This window comes from Rhinoderma darwinii, chromosome 6 (assembly GCF_050947455.1).
Source record: "Rhinoderma darwinii isolate aRhiDar2 chromosome 6, aRhiDar2.hap1, whole genome shotgun sequence".
NCBI classification, from domain to species: domain Eukaryota; kingdom Metazoa; phylum Chordata; class Amphibia; order Anura; family Rhinodermatidae; genus Rhinoderma; species Rhinoderma darwinii.
The window spans coordinates 2,032,875-2,050,283 of NC_134692.1; the positions used below are offsets into that span (position 1 = coordinate 2,032,875).

At 50.3% G+C, this 17,409-nt stretch overlaps 1 protein-coding gene across 1 annotated transcript in view; it reads left to right on the top strand.

The window, feature by feature from the left end:
* The window catches only part of ZNF148 (zinc finger protein 148), a 36,319-nt gene that overhangs the window by 649 nt on the left and 18,261 nt on the right, over nucleotides 1-17,409 (top strand). Inside the window, exon 2 of the mRNA XM_075829010.1 lies at nucleotides 12,526-12,820. Coding sequence (XP_075685125.1) covers nucleotides 12,539-12,820 — 282 coding nt within the window. The 5' untranslated portion in view covers nucleotides 12,526-12,538. The remainder of the gene's footprint in view (nucleotides 1-12,525; nucleotides 12,821-17,409) is intronic.

Sequence of the window (17,409 nt, forward strand, 5' to 3'; positions counted from 1 at the left end):
ATATAATGGAGGAGGGGAGTGTATATATAATGGGGGAGGGGAGTGTATATATAATGGGGGAGGGGAGTGTATATATATAATGGAAGGACGGGAGTGTATATATAATGGGGGAGGGGAGTGTATATATATATAATGGGGGAGGGGAGAGAAGTGTATATATAATGGGGGAGGGGAGAGAAGTGTATATATAATGGGGGAGGGGAGTGTATATATATAATGGAGGAGGGGAGTGTATATATATAATGGAGGACGGGAGTGTATATATAATGGGGGAGGGGAGTGTATATATAATGGGGGAGGGGAGTGTATATATATAATGGAGGACGGGAGTGTATATATAATGGGGGAGGGGAGTGTATATATATATAATGGGGGAGGGGAGAGAAGTGTATATATAATGGGGGAGGGGAGAGAAGTGTATATATAATGGGGGAGGGGAGAGAAGTGTATATATAATGGGGGAGGGGAGTGTATATATATATAATGGAGGAGGGGAGTGTATATATATAATGGAGGACGGGAGTGTATATATAATGGGGGAGGGGAGTGTATATATATATAATGGGGGAGGGGAGAGAAGTGTATATATAATGGGGGAGGGGAGTGTATATATAATGGGGGAGGGGAGTGTATATATATAATGGAGGACGGGAGTGTATATATAATGGGGGAGGGGAGTGTATATATATATAATGGAGGACGGGAGTGTATATATAATGGGGGAGGGGAGTGTATATATATATATAATGGGGGAGGGGAGTGTATATATAATGGGGGAGGGGAGTGTATATATATAATGGAGGACGGGAGTGTATATATATGGGGGAGGGGAGTGTATATATATAATGGAGGACGGGAGTGTATATATAATGGGGGAGGGGAGTGTATATATATATAATGGGGGAGAGAAGTGTATATATAATGGGGGAGGGGAGTGTATATATATAATGGAGGACGGGAGTGTATATATAATGGGGGAGGGGAGTGTATATATATATAATGGGGGAGGGGAGTGTATATACACAGTGGATATAAAGTCTCCACCCCCCTGTTAGTGTCCGGTAATCAGATGAATCATTTCAGAGCTTTTCCCGCCTTTGTCTCCCGTAATCTGGACTATTTCATTGGAAAACAAACTGAAATCTTTTAGGGTGAAAAAATAAAGAACATAAATCTGCACCCCCGAACGCCCCCCCCCCCCCCCCCCCCGTAACTGACACTTTGTGGAATTCCCCTCTGACGTTGCGAAGCTTCAGTCTTGTTGGGTAGAAGTCGATCACATGGCAGATGGTGACTTGGCGTCTCCCTTGTGCGCCCCCTCCTGGTCACCTCGCAGATGGTCAGTGGGGTTCAGGTCTGGGCTCCGGCGGATCTTCTTCTTTTGTTGCTTTGGGTCGTTGTCGTGCTGAGAAGGGAAATTCATCTTCAGCTTTTTAGCAGCGGCTGCAGGTTTTGTGCCAATATTGACTGATATTTGGAACTGTTCATAATTCCCTTCACTAAAGCCCCAGTCCCAGCTGCAGAAAAACAGCCCCAAAGTATAATGCCGCCCCCACCGGGCTCCATCACGCCGCCCCCACCGGGCTCCATCACGCCGCCCCCACCGGGCTCCATCACGCCGCCCCCACCGGGCTCCATCACGCCGCCCCCACCGGACTCCATCACGCCGCCCCCCCGCCGGACTCCATCACGCCGCCCCCCCCGCCGGGCTCCATCACGCCGCCCCCCCGCCGGACTCCATCACGCCGCCCCCCCCGCCGGGCTCCATCACGCCGCCCCCCCGCCGGGCTCCATCACGCCGCCTCCGCCAGGCTCCATCACGGCGCTCCATCCCGCCGCGCTCCATCACGCCGCCCCCGCCGGGCTCCATTACGCCGCCCCCGCCGCGCTCCATCACGCCGCGCTCCATCCCGCTGTGCTCCATCACGCCGCCCCCGCCACGCTCCATCACGCCACGCTCCATCCCGCCGCGCTCCATCCCGCCGTGCTCCATCACGCCGCCTCCACCATGCGTCACTGTGGGGATGGTTTTCTTTTGGTGATGTGCAGTGTTTGCTTTGTGACAAACATACTTTTTGGAATTCTGGCCAGAAAGTTCCACCTCGCTCTCATCAGACATAACACGTTTCCCCACATGCTTTTGGCAGACACGATGGAGGTCTCGGTATAACCTCCCCCCCCAGCCCAGACATATGAGGAATACGGGAGATTGTTGTGACATGCGCTACACAACCAGAACCGGCAAGGAAAATCCTAATAGACGAGCTGAACTTTATCAGGGGCCACTCAGGATCACTATAAATAATGGCAGCGGAGTACTGACTACTGTGGAACATCCGAAAATGTGATCGGCTAATTCTGAATACAACCACATCCCCAATTATAAGAGGGTGTTCACACTTATGCAACCACGTTATTTGTGGTTTTTATTTTTTCCCTCCTAAATGATTTGTTTGTTTTTCAATAGAATTGTACAGATTATGGGTCACATTAACCCCTTCCCTCTTTACCCACTTTTGACCTTCCTGACCGAGCCTCATTTTTCAAATCTGACATGTGTCACTTTATGTGGTAATAACTCCGGAACGCTTTCACCTATCCAAGCGATTCTGAGTTTGTTTTCTCGTGACACATTGGACTTTATGTTGCTGGCAAAATTTGGTCGATACATTCAGTATTTAATTGTGAAAAACACCAAAATTTAGAGAAAAATTGCAAAAATTAGCATTTTACTCAACTTAAATGTATCTGCTTGTAAGACAGGCGGTTATAACACACAAAATTGTTGCTAATTAACATCACCCATATGTCTACTTTAGATTGGCATCGTTTTTTGAACATCCTTTTATTTTTCTATGACATCACAAGGCTTAGAACTTTAGCAGCAATTTCTGACATTTTCAAAAGGCTATTTTTACAGGGGCCAGTTCAGTTGTGAAGTGGTTTTGAGGGCCTTATATATTAGAAACCCCCAAAAAGTCACCCCATTTTAAAAACTTCACCCCTCAGAGTATTCAAAACAGCATTTAGAAAATTTCTTAACCCTTTAGACTTTTCACAGGAATTAAAGCAAAGTAGAGGTGAAATTTACAAATTGCATATTTTTTTCCAGAAATTAATTTTTAATCCAATTTTCTTTATAACACAAAGTTTTACCAGAGAAACGCAACTCCATATTTGTTTCCCACGTCCTGCAGTTTTAGGAAATATCCCACATGTGGCTCTAGCGTGTTACTGGACTGAAGCACCGGCCTCCGAAGCAAAGGAGCACCTAGAGGACTTTGGGGCCTTGTTTTTATTACAATATATTTTAGGCACCAGGTCAGGTTTGAAGGGCTCATGCGGTGCCAAAACAGTCAAAATCCCCCATAAGTGACCCCATTTGGGAAACTAGACACCTGAAGGAAATGATCTAGGGGTGTAGTGAGTATTTTGACCGCAAAGGTGTTTTACAGAAATTATTGGAAGTAGGCCGTGAAAATTAATATCTACAATTTTTTCAAAGAAAATGTAGCTTTAGCGATTTTTTTTTTCTTCTCATTTCCACAAGGACTAAAAGAGAAAATGCACCGCAAAATTTGTAAAGCAATTTCTCCCGAGTAAAACAATACCCCACATGTGGTAATAAACGGCTATTTGGACACACGGCAGGGCTTAGAAGGGATGGAGCACCATTTGGCTTTTGGAGATCACATTTAGCAGGAATGGTTTGCGGAGGCCAGGTCACATTTACAAAGCCTCTGAGGGGACAAAACAGTGGAAATTCCATTTAGGAAACTACAACCCTTGAGGAATTCATCTAGGGGTGTAGTAATCATTTAGACCCCATAGAATTTATTAGAATTAGGCAGTGAAAATAAAAACATCCTTTTTCTTCAATAAGACGTAGCTTTAGCGCAAAATTTTTTATTTTCTCAACAAATAAAGGAAAAAAAAGAACGCAACATTTGTAAAGCAATTTCTCCCGAGTACGGCAATACCCCATATGTGGTCAGAAACTGCTATTTGGGCACACGGCAGGACTCAGAAGGGAAGGAGCGCCATTTGGAGTGCAGATTGGTTTCTGGGCGCCTGTGGGACCAAAACAGTGGAAACCCCCCAGAAGTGACCCCATTTTGGAAACTACACCCCTCAATGCATTTACCTACGGGTGTAGTGAGCATGTTAACCCCGCAGGTGTTTTGTAGAAATGAGTGTGCACTCGATGTTGCAGAGTGAAAATGGGTATTTTTTCCATAGATATGCCAATATGTGGTGCCCGGCTTGTGCCACCATAACAAGACAGCCCTCTAATTATTATGCAGTGTTTCCCGGTTTTAGAAACACCCTACATGTGACCCTAATCTTTTGCCTGGACATTTGACCAGGCTCAGGAGTGAAAGAGGAACATGCAAAATTGAGGCCTAATTTGGCTATTTACAAAGTATTGGTTCACAATTGCAGAGGCGGATGGTGCAAAGCAAAAATTTATATTTTTCCCTAGATATGCCATTTCAGTGGCCCAGCTTATGCCACTGGAGACACACACCCCAAAAATTGTTAAAAGGGTTCTCTGGGGTATGGCGATGCCATATATGTGGAAGGAAACTGCTGTTTCGGCACGCTGTAGGGTTCAGAGCGGAGGGAGCGCCATTTGGCTTTCGGAGAGCGGATCAATATTGCTTGGGAGTAGTTTTGTTTGAGTATTGCTGATGTTTCCGTTTATAATGTGGGGGTACATGTAAGCTGGGCAGAGTATGTCAGGGGCGCATAGTCAGGTGGTATAATAATGAGGTAAAAAAAACAATAAAATGATCCATAGATGTGTGTTACGCTGTGAAGCGATCCTTTCTGCACAGGCCGGTGTCACACTGATAAATGGCGTCCTTTCCTATGCCCCTTTTGGTCCACACTCCGCACCTTTGCAGTTTGGGGAATTTTGCTGGGAAAGTGTTGTCCTGGTATAATACGGGCACAGTCGCTTACAGCGGACATGTTTGGGCCCTCCCCTTCCTGGTCCCCTAATTTTAGGTCCTTGATAAATCGCCTCTTCAAACCACTGCATATTTTTTATTTCCTGACTTATTGGAGCCATAACTAATTTTATTTTTTCATAGACTTAGTGGTATGAGGGCTTTTTCTTGCGGGACGAGCTGTAGTTATTATTGGTACCATTTTGGGTCCTCCCCTTCCTGGTATAATACGGGCGCCCTCGCTTCCAGCAGATATGTTTAGGTCCTCCTCTTCCTGGTATAAAACGGGCGCCCTCACTTCCAGCAGATATGTTTAGGTCCTCCCCTTCCTGGTATAATACGGGCGCCCTCGCTTCCAGCAGATATGTTTGGGTCCTTTCCTTCCTGGTATAATACGGGCGCCCTCGCTTCCAGCAGATATGTTTAGGTCCTCCCCGTCCTGGTATAATACGGGCGCCCTCGCTTCCAGCAGATATGTTTGGGCCCTCCTCTTCTTGGTATAATACGGGCGCCCTCGCTTCCAGCAGATATGTTTGGGTCCTTTCCTTCCTGGTATAATACGGGCGCCCTCGCTTCCAGCAGATATGTTTAGGTCCTCCCCGTCCTGGTATAATACGGGCGCCCTCGCTTCCAGCAGATATGTTTGGGCCCTCCCCTTCCTGGTATAATACGGGCGCCCTCGCTTCCAGCAGATATGTTTGGGTCCTTTCCTTCCTGGTATAATACGGGCGTCCTCACTTCCAGCAGATATGTTTGGGTCCTCCCCTTCCTGGTATAATACGGGCGTCCTCACTTCCAGCAGATATGTTTGGGTCCTCCCCTTCCTGGTATAATACGGGCGCCCTCGCTTCCAGCGGACATGTTTGGGTCCTCCCCTTCCTGGTTCCCTAATTTTAGGGCCTTGATAATTCGCCTCTTGAAACAGAAGAAATGTTCCCCTCGGGCCTTCACTGCTGCATATTTTTATTTCGTGACTTATTGGAGCCATAACTAACTTTTATTTTTTCATAGTCGTGGCGGTATGAGGGCTGTTTTCTTGCGGGAGGCGCTGTAGTTATTATTGGTACCATTTTGGGTACATGCGACTTTTTGATCACTTTTTATCCTATTTTTTAGGTGACCACAAAACTGCAGTTCTGGCATCGTTATTTAGTTATTTTTTATATATAACATTCACCACGTGTTATAAACGACATATTAACTTTATTCTGCGGGTCAGTCCGATTCCGGCGATACCGAATTTATGGCACTTCTTTATGTGTCACAACTTTTTGCACAATAAAATTACTTTTGTAAAACTAATGTGTTTTTTCTGTCGCGATGTGAGAACCATAACTTTTTAATTTTTTCGTCAACGGATCTGCACGAGGGATTGTGTCTTGCAAGACGAGCTATAGTTTTTATAGGTACCATTTTTGGAAAACATGCAACTTTTTTTTTTTTTGCGATGTTCACTGCGCGGGATAAATTACATAAGATTTTTATAGTTTAGGCCGTTCCGGTCGCAGCGACATCACATGGTTTATTTATTTTTCAATAATAAAGGACTTGATAAGGGATAAAGGGCGATTGTGTTTTATTTTATGACTTGAAGCTTTTATTTTATTTTTTTCCACTTCGTTTTAATCCCACGGGGGGACTTGAAGCTCCAACTGTCTGATTTTTTTTCTAATACATTCCACTACCTATGTAGTGCAATGTTGTAGATCTGTCAGTTGTTCAGTGACAGCAAGCCGATCAGGGCCTAATCGGCTTCTGTAATGGCAAACCAGGAGGCTATTGTTAGGCCTCCTGTTGCCATAGCAGCCATCGGCAGTCCTGCTATACCATGGCTGGGCTGCCGATATGCTACAAACCACTAAGAGGCAGTGATCGTTTCCGATCGCTGCATCTAAGGGGTTAATGGCAGGAATTGGAGCTTGCAATAGTCCCTGCCGTTACAGGAGGGTGTTAGCTGTAACATACAGCTGACACCCGCCGTTGATAACACACGGGCTCCGTGCCATCTTGCCGTCGGTACCGGAAGCCTTTTAGGCCCTTCTCCAGGCTGGGCTTGGAAGGCTTCTGTACTAGGCAGACCAGGAGGCCGGTATTAGGCATCCACTTGCCATTGCAGCCACCGGTGATTTAGTTTCTGGGGTGGCGATGAGTTGCAAACATCTTAAATGCAGCGATGGCTTTTGACCACTGCATTTAAGGGGTTAATGGCGGGGATCGGAGCTAACTTCGGTCCCCGCCATTACGGCATGCTGTGAGCGGTAAGATACAGCTGACACCTGGAGATGATGCTGACTTGGCTTCTGAGCCCGTGTCATCCATTTGTCATAAGTATAGGGCAAATTGCGAGAAGCGCTGGCTTTCCATGACTAATATTTACAACAAATTTCGGGAAGGGGTTAAAGTGGTCGACATGTGTAAATGAAATGGTACAAACCCCCCAAAAATCCATTTTAATTCCAGGTTGTAACGCAACAGAAAAGGGAAAACACCTTCACAAGGCCCTGCGTGCGGCACAAGACGTCGGGAGCGGGTCCTGTAGGGTGTGAGGTGCGGCCGCCAGGGATCGGACGTTTCTCAAGCTCATCCCACAGATGATTGAGATCTGGGGAATTTGGAGACATCTTGAAGTCTTTGTCATGTTCCTCATCATTCCTGGACGATGTCTGCAGTGCGGGGGGGGGCGTTATCCCGCAGTGCGGCGGGGGGGGGGGTTATCCCACAGTGCGGTGGGATGGCGTTATCCCTCAGTGCGGTGGGGAGGCGTTATCCCTCAGTGCGGCGGGGGGGCGTTAGGGAATAGCGCTGCCATTAAAGGGGGGGGGGGGGTCTGCAGCAATGTTTAGGTCGGCGGTCCGTGTCCTTTCCACATGAATATCCACACAAGGTTTCCCAGTTCATCAACCTGCCCCCGCCGTCTTGTCTTTTTCCCATAATGCATCCTGCTGCCGTTTCTTCCCCAGGTATATGGCGTACACGCACCCGGCCGCCCACATGATGAAACACGTGATTCATAAGACCAGGTGGCGTCTGCCATTGCTCCAGCTCTGATGATCACATGACCATTGTAGGAGCTGTCGGCGGTGGGCAGGGGTCAGCATGGGAGCTCTGACCGGTCTGGAGCTACGCGTCCCCGTATACAGCGAGCTTTGTTGTACAGTAGATCTTCTGTGGGATCAAACCACACTGACTAGCCTTCCCTCCCCCGCACATCAAGAAGCCTTGAGAGCCCAGGACCCCGTCACCGGTCACTGTTTCCTTTCTAGCAGCACTTTTGGTCGATACTAACTACTACAGACCAGATACACCCCCACAAGACCGGTTACACCCCCACAAGACCGGTTACACCCCCACAAGACCGGTTACACCCCCACAAGACCGGTTACACCCCCACAAGACCGGGTACACCCCCACAGGACCGGGTGCACCCCAACAAGACCGGGTACACCCTCCACAGGACCGGGTACACCCTCCACAGGACCGGGTACACCCTCCACAGGACCGGGTACAACCCCCACAAGACCGGTTACACCCCCACAAGACCGGGTACACCCCCACAGGACCGGGTGCACCCCAACAAGACCGGGTACACCCTCCACAGGACCGGGTACACCCTCCACAAGACCGGGTACAACCCCCACAAGACCGGGTACAACCCCCACAAGACCGGGTACAACCCCCACAGGACCGGCCATTATGGAGATGACTCATGCACACGTCTGTAGTCATGTGCACAGCCGTAATTTTCGGGTCGGCCGGCCGGCCACGGAGTGACAGCCGCGAGCCGCCTGCAAATCGCGGGCCATGCACATGGCCGCTGCCATTATTTTCAATGAGCCCGGACCGCAGAAGACGGCCATAATAAGACATGTCCGTTCTTTCTGCGGTGCGGGCTCCTGGAAGCCACGGTCGTCTGCATGGCCCCATAGGAATGAATGGGGCCGCAATTCTGTGGATTTTCGGTTAAATTGTGGCCGCAAAAGCACGTTCGTGTGCATGAGGCCTTAGGCCCTATGCACACGACTGCAAAAAAACTCCGTTTTTTCTGCATCGCTACGGATGAGTGTCAGTGGCGCAGAACTTTGCCGGGAATTATGGAGCATGTCCGTTCTTGGTCCGCAATTGCGGCACGAACTCCTTCATAGACGTCTATGGGGGAAGCCGAAATTGCGGATGGCTCCGGAGGTTCGTCCACAAATACAGAAGTGTTGCTAAGCGACTCAAAGAGGATTTCCCATTAACCAGGCCTCTCTTTTTTGCGGATCCGGATGTTACGGACTGTATTTGCGGACACCATTCAGCAGAAATGTTGCTGGTGACTATAAAGCAATATGGAACCGTATTTTTACAGTTGTTTTTTTGTTTTGCGTGAGAACATATTGATTTCCCGGGACACAAACTCTGAGCTCTAGACAATAAACAGGACCCCGACTCTTTTCTTGCTGATGTCCATTATAACCAGAGGAGGCGGCACCGTGTAATCTGCGCCCCTGTAATCTGCGCCCCTGTAATCTGCGCCCCTGTAATCTGCGCCCCTGTAATCTGTGGGCCCCTGTAATCTGCGCCCCTGTAATCTGCGCCCCTGTAATCTGCGCCCCTGTAATCTGCGCCCCTGTAATCTGCGCCCCTGTAATCTGCGCCCCGACCTGGTCTTAATAGATCTAAGAAACAGCCCCAACGCAGAGCACTCTACATTTATACACGCTGCGGTCATGTGACTGCGGTCAGGTGATCCCCTTTACCTGTCTGTAGCCAATGGCACCAGTTCCAGTTGGGATTTGTATTAACCCCCTAATGACCTGACACAATTTGTCAATTTTGGTATATGCTGGAAATGTCCTCCGTGCCATGGACTTTACATGCAGATTGACTTGCTCTGGAAAATGTAACGGGTGACGCAGCGGCATAAAATAAGCGCAACAATCATCGTTATTATTCATATTATTTTTCATCTCGTTCACCTTCATGTAACATCCGGCTCTTCTACAAACTAAAAACAGACGCAAAGAGAAACAATGAAATGGAAACTGGAGCGATTTGTGGGTGACGAGCGCCAAATGCACAAAAATGTTGACCGCAAATCCTGCTATTTAGACCGTGAACGTGCCTGTTCTTTGGGCGTTTCTGTGTCTGACCTCCCGCTGACATTAATGGGAGGGAGAGAAAGCGTTTTTTACAGCGTTTTTTTGCCTGCCGAAAAACGCGGCAAAACAAATTCAGGCCTGTCAAGATGGGCAGATTTTTCTTCCTGCAAAAAACTGTGTGAAGGGGTCTTAGGGGGTACTCAGTCTTTTTTCCCGCGATTTTTGCTGCAGTTTTTCTAAAATCTCACACTACAAAGGTTGCGGCAGAAACCTGCTCATGTAAATGTGCCCTCAGCCGGGGTTTCACACTGCGTTTTTGGTGTGGTTTTTTTTGCCACGATTACTGTGAAATTGTTTTGTTTTCATGGTAATCGCTGCAGAAGACCCGGCCTCAGACCCCGCGCGCACCATCTTAATTTTGAGCCACAATTACGGATCCCTAATTGCAGGTCAAAATACAAATACATTAATTTCTATGGCACATGAACACCTTCCTGTATTTGTACGGGAACGTGTCCGGGCCGTAGAGACGACCCCCATAAAATAGTACATGTCCTATATTTTGAATTTACGTGCTGTGCTCCTATACTTTATAATGGGAGCGCGGCCCGCGGGTGACATTCCGTGGCCGTCCGTCCCGTAATGATGGACTGACTGTGATTACGGCCAAGTGCAGGGGCCTAAGGTTGTGTGCACACGTGGCATCTGCCTTCGCACATACGGCATCCAACGGAGCAGCCACGGCTTCATTTCTGTTGGATTAGTACAGGATCCAACAGAACGAACCTCTGTCTCGGCATAAAGTCAGATGTTCAGACCTGTAGAACGGGAGCCCGAGCCGTAATCCTGCTGCGTCCTGGCGTGGGGAGACAGATGGAGGATATAATCTACGGAGGGTCTGTCCTGCGCCCATAAATCCCGGGGTCCCCTCGTTCTCATGGTTATTGGGGTCTGTCGTCCGCTGATCACATGTTTAGGACACGTCTGATTTTCATAAAGTTTATTAGTTGGAAAACCCCATTAGTTTCTTTACCCTAAAAGGCCAAGTTTGGGGTGGGGGACTGGGGTATTGATCGGACTGTCATTGACTCGCAGCCAATTATATGGGAAATCTAGGGAGGCGGCTGTGGAGGAAATGCACAATATGTCATAAATATGGAGCAGATTGATGTGCAGGATCAGACCCGGCAGGCAGGAGACGCTTCACCGTGGTGCATGCTGGGGGATAATCTTGGTGCCTCTTGCTTGACCCGTTCGGGTGATTTACACGAGACGGTTTGGACCGCGCAATAAAAATCACATCAAAAATCGGTTGTGCCGCAGTTTGCGATGTGGTTTTTACAGGTGAAACTTGTAGAATAAATGTGTTTGACCTGTGAGAACCGCACGCAGCAACTCACGCCAAAACTGCATTTTTGCAACGATTTTTTTATTCCGTTTTTACCGTGCGACCAGAAACATCTCATGTAAATCAACCGAACAGACCGTCCAGCCCTCGGATCTGCAGCAGGACTCAGACAACGGGGAAGTCCCTCGAACATTTGCTGGTGTCAAATCCGCGCTGGAAGATGAAGCAGCCGTGCACTTATGATAGAAATTGGTCACAATTCGGCCAATCAATCGCATGTAGATCGCTCATAAAAACGATCCTGCCTTCAACATGTCAGACCGAACTGGCCGATCAGGAACAGAGAAAAAAAAATCAAAAACAGTTCACTTCTGCAGAGTGGCGAACAAATCCGCGTTCACTGGGTAATCGTGGCGTACACACCTAGTGACAGCCGGTGAGCGGCCGAAAATATCCCAAAGTGACGTCACTTTTCCGGCCGTCATTGCGAGCATTGGGAAAAATGCTAAAACAATGATTTGTCTAAACCGACCGTTTCAGACAACTTTCATCTTATGTGCGTGCTCAGCTGTGCGCGCCGGTGTCTAGGCCGCCATGTGCACGCGATGACCCCTGTGAGGGTCCTGGACGGAGCCATCGTGGGGGGTGCTTCATCTTAGGCCTTATTCACACGGACATCCGTTTTGCGCGCGCAAAAGTTCCGTGTGGCATCAGCATATGGTGCGTGGGTTTTGCGCAGCCGGCATCATGATGACGCTCTGGTTTTATGTTTACAAGCATTTACGTGGTGCTTTTCTGTTTTCATTCATTTATTTTACTGCTGTTGCGCGAATTACGTGCGGAACCCGGAAGTGCTTCCGTGTGCCGAGCAAGATTTGCACGCTCCCATTGACTTCAATAGGTACGTGCTGCGCGAAACACGGCCAAGTATAGGACATGTCATGAGTTTCACGCAGCGCACATACCGTGAGTGAAAATCGCTGACAGTCTGATGGCCCCGTTCACTAACAGGTCTGTGCGACGCGCGGACGTTCGTGTGAATAAGGCCTTAGTCCGGAGCTGCCGGGATGCGTGTCGGTGAATGTCTTAGTAATGGGGTCCGATGCTTCGGAATATACAATAATCTTTACCGTTTTCTTTTCAGGCCTCTGTGAATTATGAACTTTGAAAACTGCGTCGATGGTTTTCTTAAATGTGGCCACACAAGCGTCCTGCAGCCTCCATCCAGGGGTCCGCCAGGAATAGGGAGAGCTGAGCAGCCCCCCTCCGCCGCCCTGTTACGGACGGACCCCAGCCTTGGCGTGGAGGGTGCAGCTTTATCCGTACGAGAGGAGATGATGTCACAAGATGAGCTGATGGTACAGGAAGAAACGGTGAAAAATGACGAGGAGGAGCTGGACGGCCAGGCAAGGCTGCTGCCCCCGGGATTCCAGTACACGGTCAGTAAGACCCTCGGGGTCCATCCTCTGCAGCTCCCCCCGTTCTGGCCGTTCAGCTATTATTATTCACACCAGTGTATTTCATGTCAGTTTTATGCCATTCAGACGTCCCGTGTTTTTCATGCAGCGCGTCTGTGGGTGAAACTCGCTGCATGTCCTATACAGCAGACGGGCGCACATCCATGTCCTATACAGCAGACGGGCGCACATCCATGTCCTATACAGCAGACGGGCGCACATCCATGTCCTATACAGCAGACGGGCGCACATCCATGTCCTATACAGCAGACGGGCGCACATCCATGTCCTATACAGCAGACGGGCGCACATCCATGTCCTATACAGCAGACGGGCGCACATCCATGTCCTATACAGCAGACGGGCGCACATCCATGTCCTATACAGCAGACGGGCGCACCTCCATGTCCTATACAGCAGACGGGCGCACATCCATGTCCTATACAGCAGACGGGCGCACATCCATGTCCTATACAGCAGACGGGCGCACATCCATGTCCTATACAGCAGACGGGCGCACATCCATGTCCTATACAGCAGACGGGCGCACCTCCATGTCCTATACAGCAGACGGGCGCACATCCATGTCCTGTACAGCAGACGGGCGCACATCCATGTCCTGTACAGCAGACGGGCGCACATCCATGTCCTGTACAGCAGACGGGCGCACATCCATGTCCTGTACAGCAGACGGGCGCACATCCATGCCCTGTACAGCAGACGGGCGCACATCCATGCCCTGTACAGCAGACGGGCGCACATCCATGTCCTGTACAGCAGACGGGCGCACATCCATGTCCTGTACAGCAGACGGGCGCACATCCATGTCCTGTACAGCAGACGTGCGCACATCCATGTCCTGTACAGCAGACGGGCGCACATCCATGTCCTGTACAGCAGACGGGCGCACATCCATGTCCTGTACAGCAGACGGGCGCACATCCATGTCCTGTACAGCAGACGGGCGCACATCCATGTCCTGTACAGCAGACGGGCGCACATCCATGTCCTGTACAGCAGACGGGCGCACATCCATGTCCTGTACAGCAGACGGGCGCACATCCATGTCCTGTACAGCAGACGGGCGCACATCCATGTCCTGTACAGCAGACGGGCGCACATCCATGTCCTGTACAGCAGACGGGCGCACATCCATGTCCTGTACAGCAGACGGGCGCACATCCATGTCCTGTACAGCAGACGGGCGCACATCCATGTCCTGTACAGCAGACGGGCGCACATCCATGTCCTGTACAGCAGACGGGCGCACATCCATGTCCTGTACAGCAGACGGGCGCACATCCATGTCCTGTACAGCAGACGGGCGCACATCCATGCCCTGTACAGCAGACGGGCGCACATCCATGTCCTGTACAGCAGACGGGCGCACATCCATGTCCTATACAGCAGACGGGCGCACATCCATGTCCTGTACAGCAGACGGGGGCACATCCATGTCCTGTACAGCAGACGGGCGCACATCCATGTCCTGTACAGCAGACGGGCGCACATCCATGTCCTGTACAGCAGACGGGCGCACATCCATACCCTGTACAGCAGACGGGCGCACATCCATGTCCTGTACAGCAGACGGGCGCACATCCATGTCCTGTACAGCAGACGGGCGCACATCCATGTCCTGTACAGCAGACGGGCGCACATCCATGTCCTGTACAGCAGACGGGCGCACATCCATGTCCTGTACAGCAGACGGGCGCACATCCATGTCCTGTACAGCAGACGGGCGCACATCCATGTCCTGTACAGCAGACGGGCGCACATCCATGTCCTGTACAGCAGACGGGCGCACATCCATGTCCTGTACAGCAGACGGGCGCACATCCATGTCCTGTACAGCAGACGGGCGCACATCCATGCCCTGTACAGCAGACGGGCGCACATCCATGCCCTGTACAGCAGACGGGCGCACATCCATGCCCTGTACAGCAGACGGGCGCACATCCATGTCCTGTACAGCAGACGGGCGCACATCCATGTCCTGTACAGCAGACGGGCGCACATCCATGTCCTGTACAGCAGACGGGCGCACATCCATGCCCTGTACAGCAGACGGGCGCACATCCATGTCCTGTACAGCAGACGGGCGCACATCCATGTCCTGTACAGCAGACGGGCGCACATCCATGTCCTGTACAGCAGACGGGCGCACATCCATGTCCTGTACAGCAGACGGGCGCACATCCATGTCCTGCCCGTGATTCACGCAACTGTTGCTAAAGAAATAATGAGAAAAAGAAAAACGCCTCCTTCAGTTTATTTTGCTGACGGAAAAAACGCGTGAGATACTGATGACATACACAGACGCGCACCGTACACGGATGTCACACGGAACTGCAACGCCGGAAAAACACAGAATTTTTTACGCACGTAAAACGGAGACGTTCGTGTGAATAAGGCCTAAGCCAATCAGATGTAAAAACACGAGACTGCAAATCACCGAAAACCGAGGAGACATCTTATTAATCTTTCTCTATTATCAATTATGAGGTTCTGCAGCAGCCGAGGTGTGTATTATGAGGTTCTGCAGCAGCTGAGGGTGTATTATGAGGCTCTGCAGCAGCTGAGGTGTGTATTATGAGGTTCTGCAGCAGCTGAGGGTGCATTATGAGGTTCTGCAGCAGTCGAGGTGTGTATTATGAGGTTCTGCAGCAGCTGAGGTGTGTATTATGAGGTTCTGCAGCAGCCGAGGTGTGTATTATGAGGTTCTGCAGCAGCCGAGGTGTGTATTATGAGGTTCTGCAGCAGCCGAGGTGTGTATTATGAGGTTCTGCAGCAGCCGAGGTGTGTATTTTGATGTTCTGCAGCAGCCGAGGTGTTTCTTATGATGTTCTGCAGATGCCGAGGTGTGTATTATGAGGTTCTGCAGCAGCTGAGGTGTGTATTATGAGGTTCTGCAGCAGCTGAGGTGTGTATTATGAGGTTCTGCAGCAGCTGAGGTGTGTATTATGAGGTTCTGCAGCAGCTGAGGTGTGTATTATGAGGTTCTGCAGCAGCTGAGGGTGCATTATGAGGTTCTGCAGCAGCTGAGGTGTGTATTATGAGGTTCTGCAGCAGCCGAGGTGTGTATTATGAGGTTCTGCAGCAGCCGAGGTGTGTATTATGAGGTTCTGCAGCAGCCGAGGTGTGTATTATGAGGTTCTGCAGCAGCCGAGGTGTGTATTATGAGGTTCTGCAGCAGCCGAGGTGTGTATTATGAGGTTCTGCAGCAGCCGAGGTGTGTATTATGAGGTTCTGCAGCAGCCGAGGTGTGTATTTTGATGTTCTGCAGCAGCCGAGGTGTTTCTTATGATGTTCTGCAGATGCCGAGGTGTGTATTATGAGGTTCTGCAGCAGCTGAGGTGTGTATTATGAGGTTCTGCAGCAGCTGAGGTGTGTATTATGAGGTTCTGCAGCAGCTGAGGTGTGTATTATGAGGTTCTGAAGCAGCTGAGGTGTGTATTATGAGGTTCTGAAGCAGCTGAGGTGTGTAGTATGAGGTTCTGCAGCAGCCGAGGTGTATTATGAGGTTCTGCAGCAGCCGAGGTGTGTATTTTGAGGTTCTGCAGCAGCCGAGGTGTGTAGCATGAGGTTCTGCAGCAGCCGAGGTGTGTAGCATGAGGTTCTGCAGCAGCCGAGGTGTGTAGCATGAGGTTCTGCAGCAGCCGAGGTGTGTAGCATGAGGTTCTGCAGCAGCCGAGGTGTGTAGCATGAGGTTCTGCAGCAGCCGAGGTGTGTAGCATGAGGTTCTGCAGCAGCCGAGGTGTGTAGCATGAGGTTCTGCAGCAGCCGAGGTGTGTAGCATGAGGTTCTGCAGCAGCCGAGGTGTGTAGCAGGAGGTTCTGCAGCAGCTGAGGTGTGTAGCATGAGGTTCTGCAGCAGCTGAGGTGTTTAGTAGGAGGTTCTGCAGCAGCCGAGGTGTGTAGTATGAGGTTCTGCAGCAGCCGAGGTGTATTATGAGGTTCTGCAGCAGCCGAGGTGTGTATTATGAGGTTCTGAAGCAGCTGAGGTGTGTATTATGAGGTTCTGCAGCAGCCGAGGTGTGTAGCATGAGGTTCTGCAGCAGCCGAGGTGTGTAGCATGAGGTTCTGCAGCAGCCGAGGTGTGTAGCATGAGGTTCTGCAGCAGCCGAGGTGTGTAGCATGAGGTTCTGCAGCAGCCGAGGTGTGTAGCATGAGGTTCTGCAGCAGCCGAGGTGTGTAGTATGAGGTTCTGCAGCAGCCGAGGTGTGTAGCATGAGGTTCTGCAGCAGCCGAGGTGTTTCTTATGATGTTCTGCAGCAGCCGAGGTGTGTAGTATGAGGTTCTGCAGCAGCCGAGGTGTATTATGAGGTTCTGCAGCAGCCGAGGTGTGTATTATGAGGTTCTGAAGCAGCTGAGGTGTGTATTATGAGGTTCTGCAGCAGCCGAGGTGTGTAGCATGAGGTTCTGCAGCAGCCGAGGTGTGTAGCATGAGGTTCTGCAGCAGCCGAGGTGTGTAGCATGAGGTTCTGCAGCAGCTGAGGTGTTTAGTAGGAGGTTCTGCAGCAGCCGAGGTGTGTAGCATGAGGTTCTGCAGCAGCCGAGGTGTGTAGT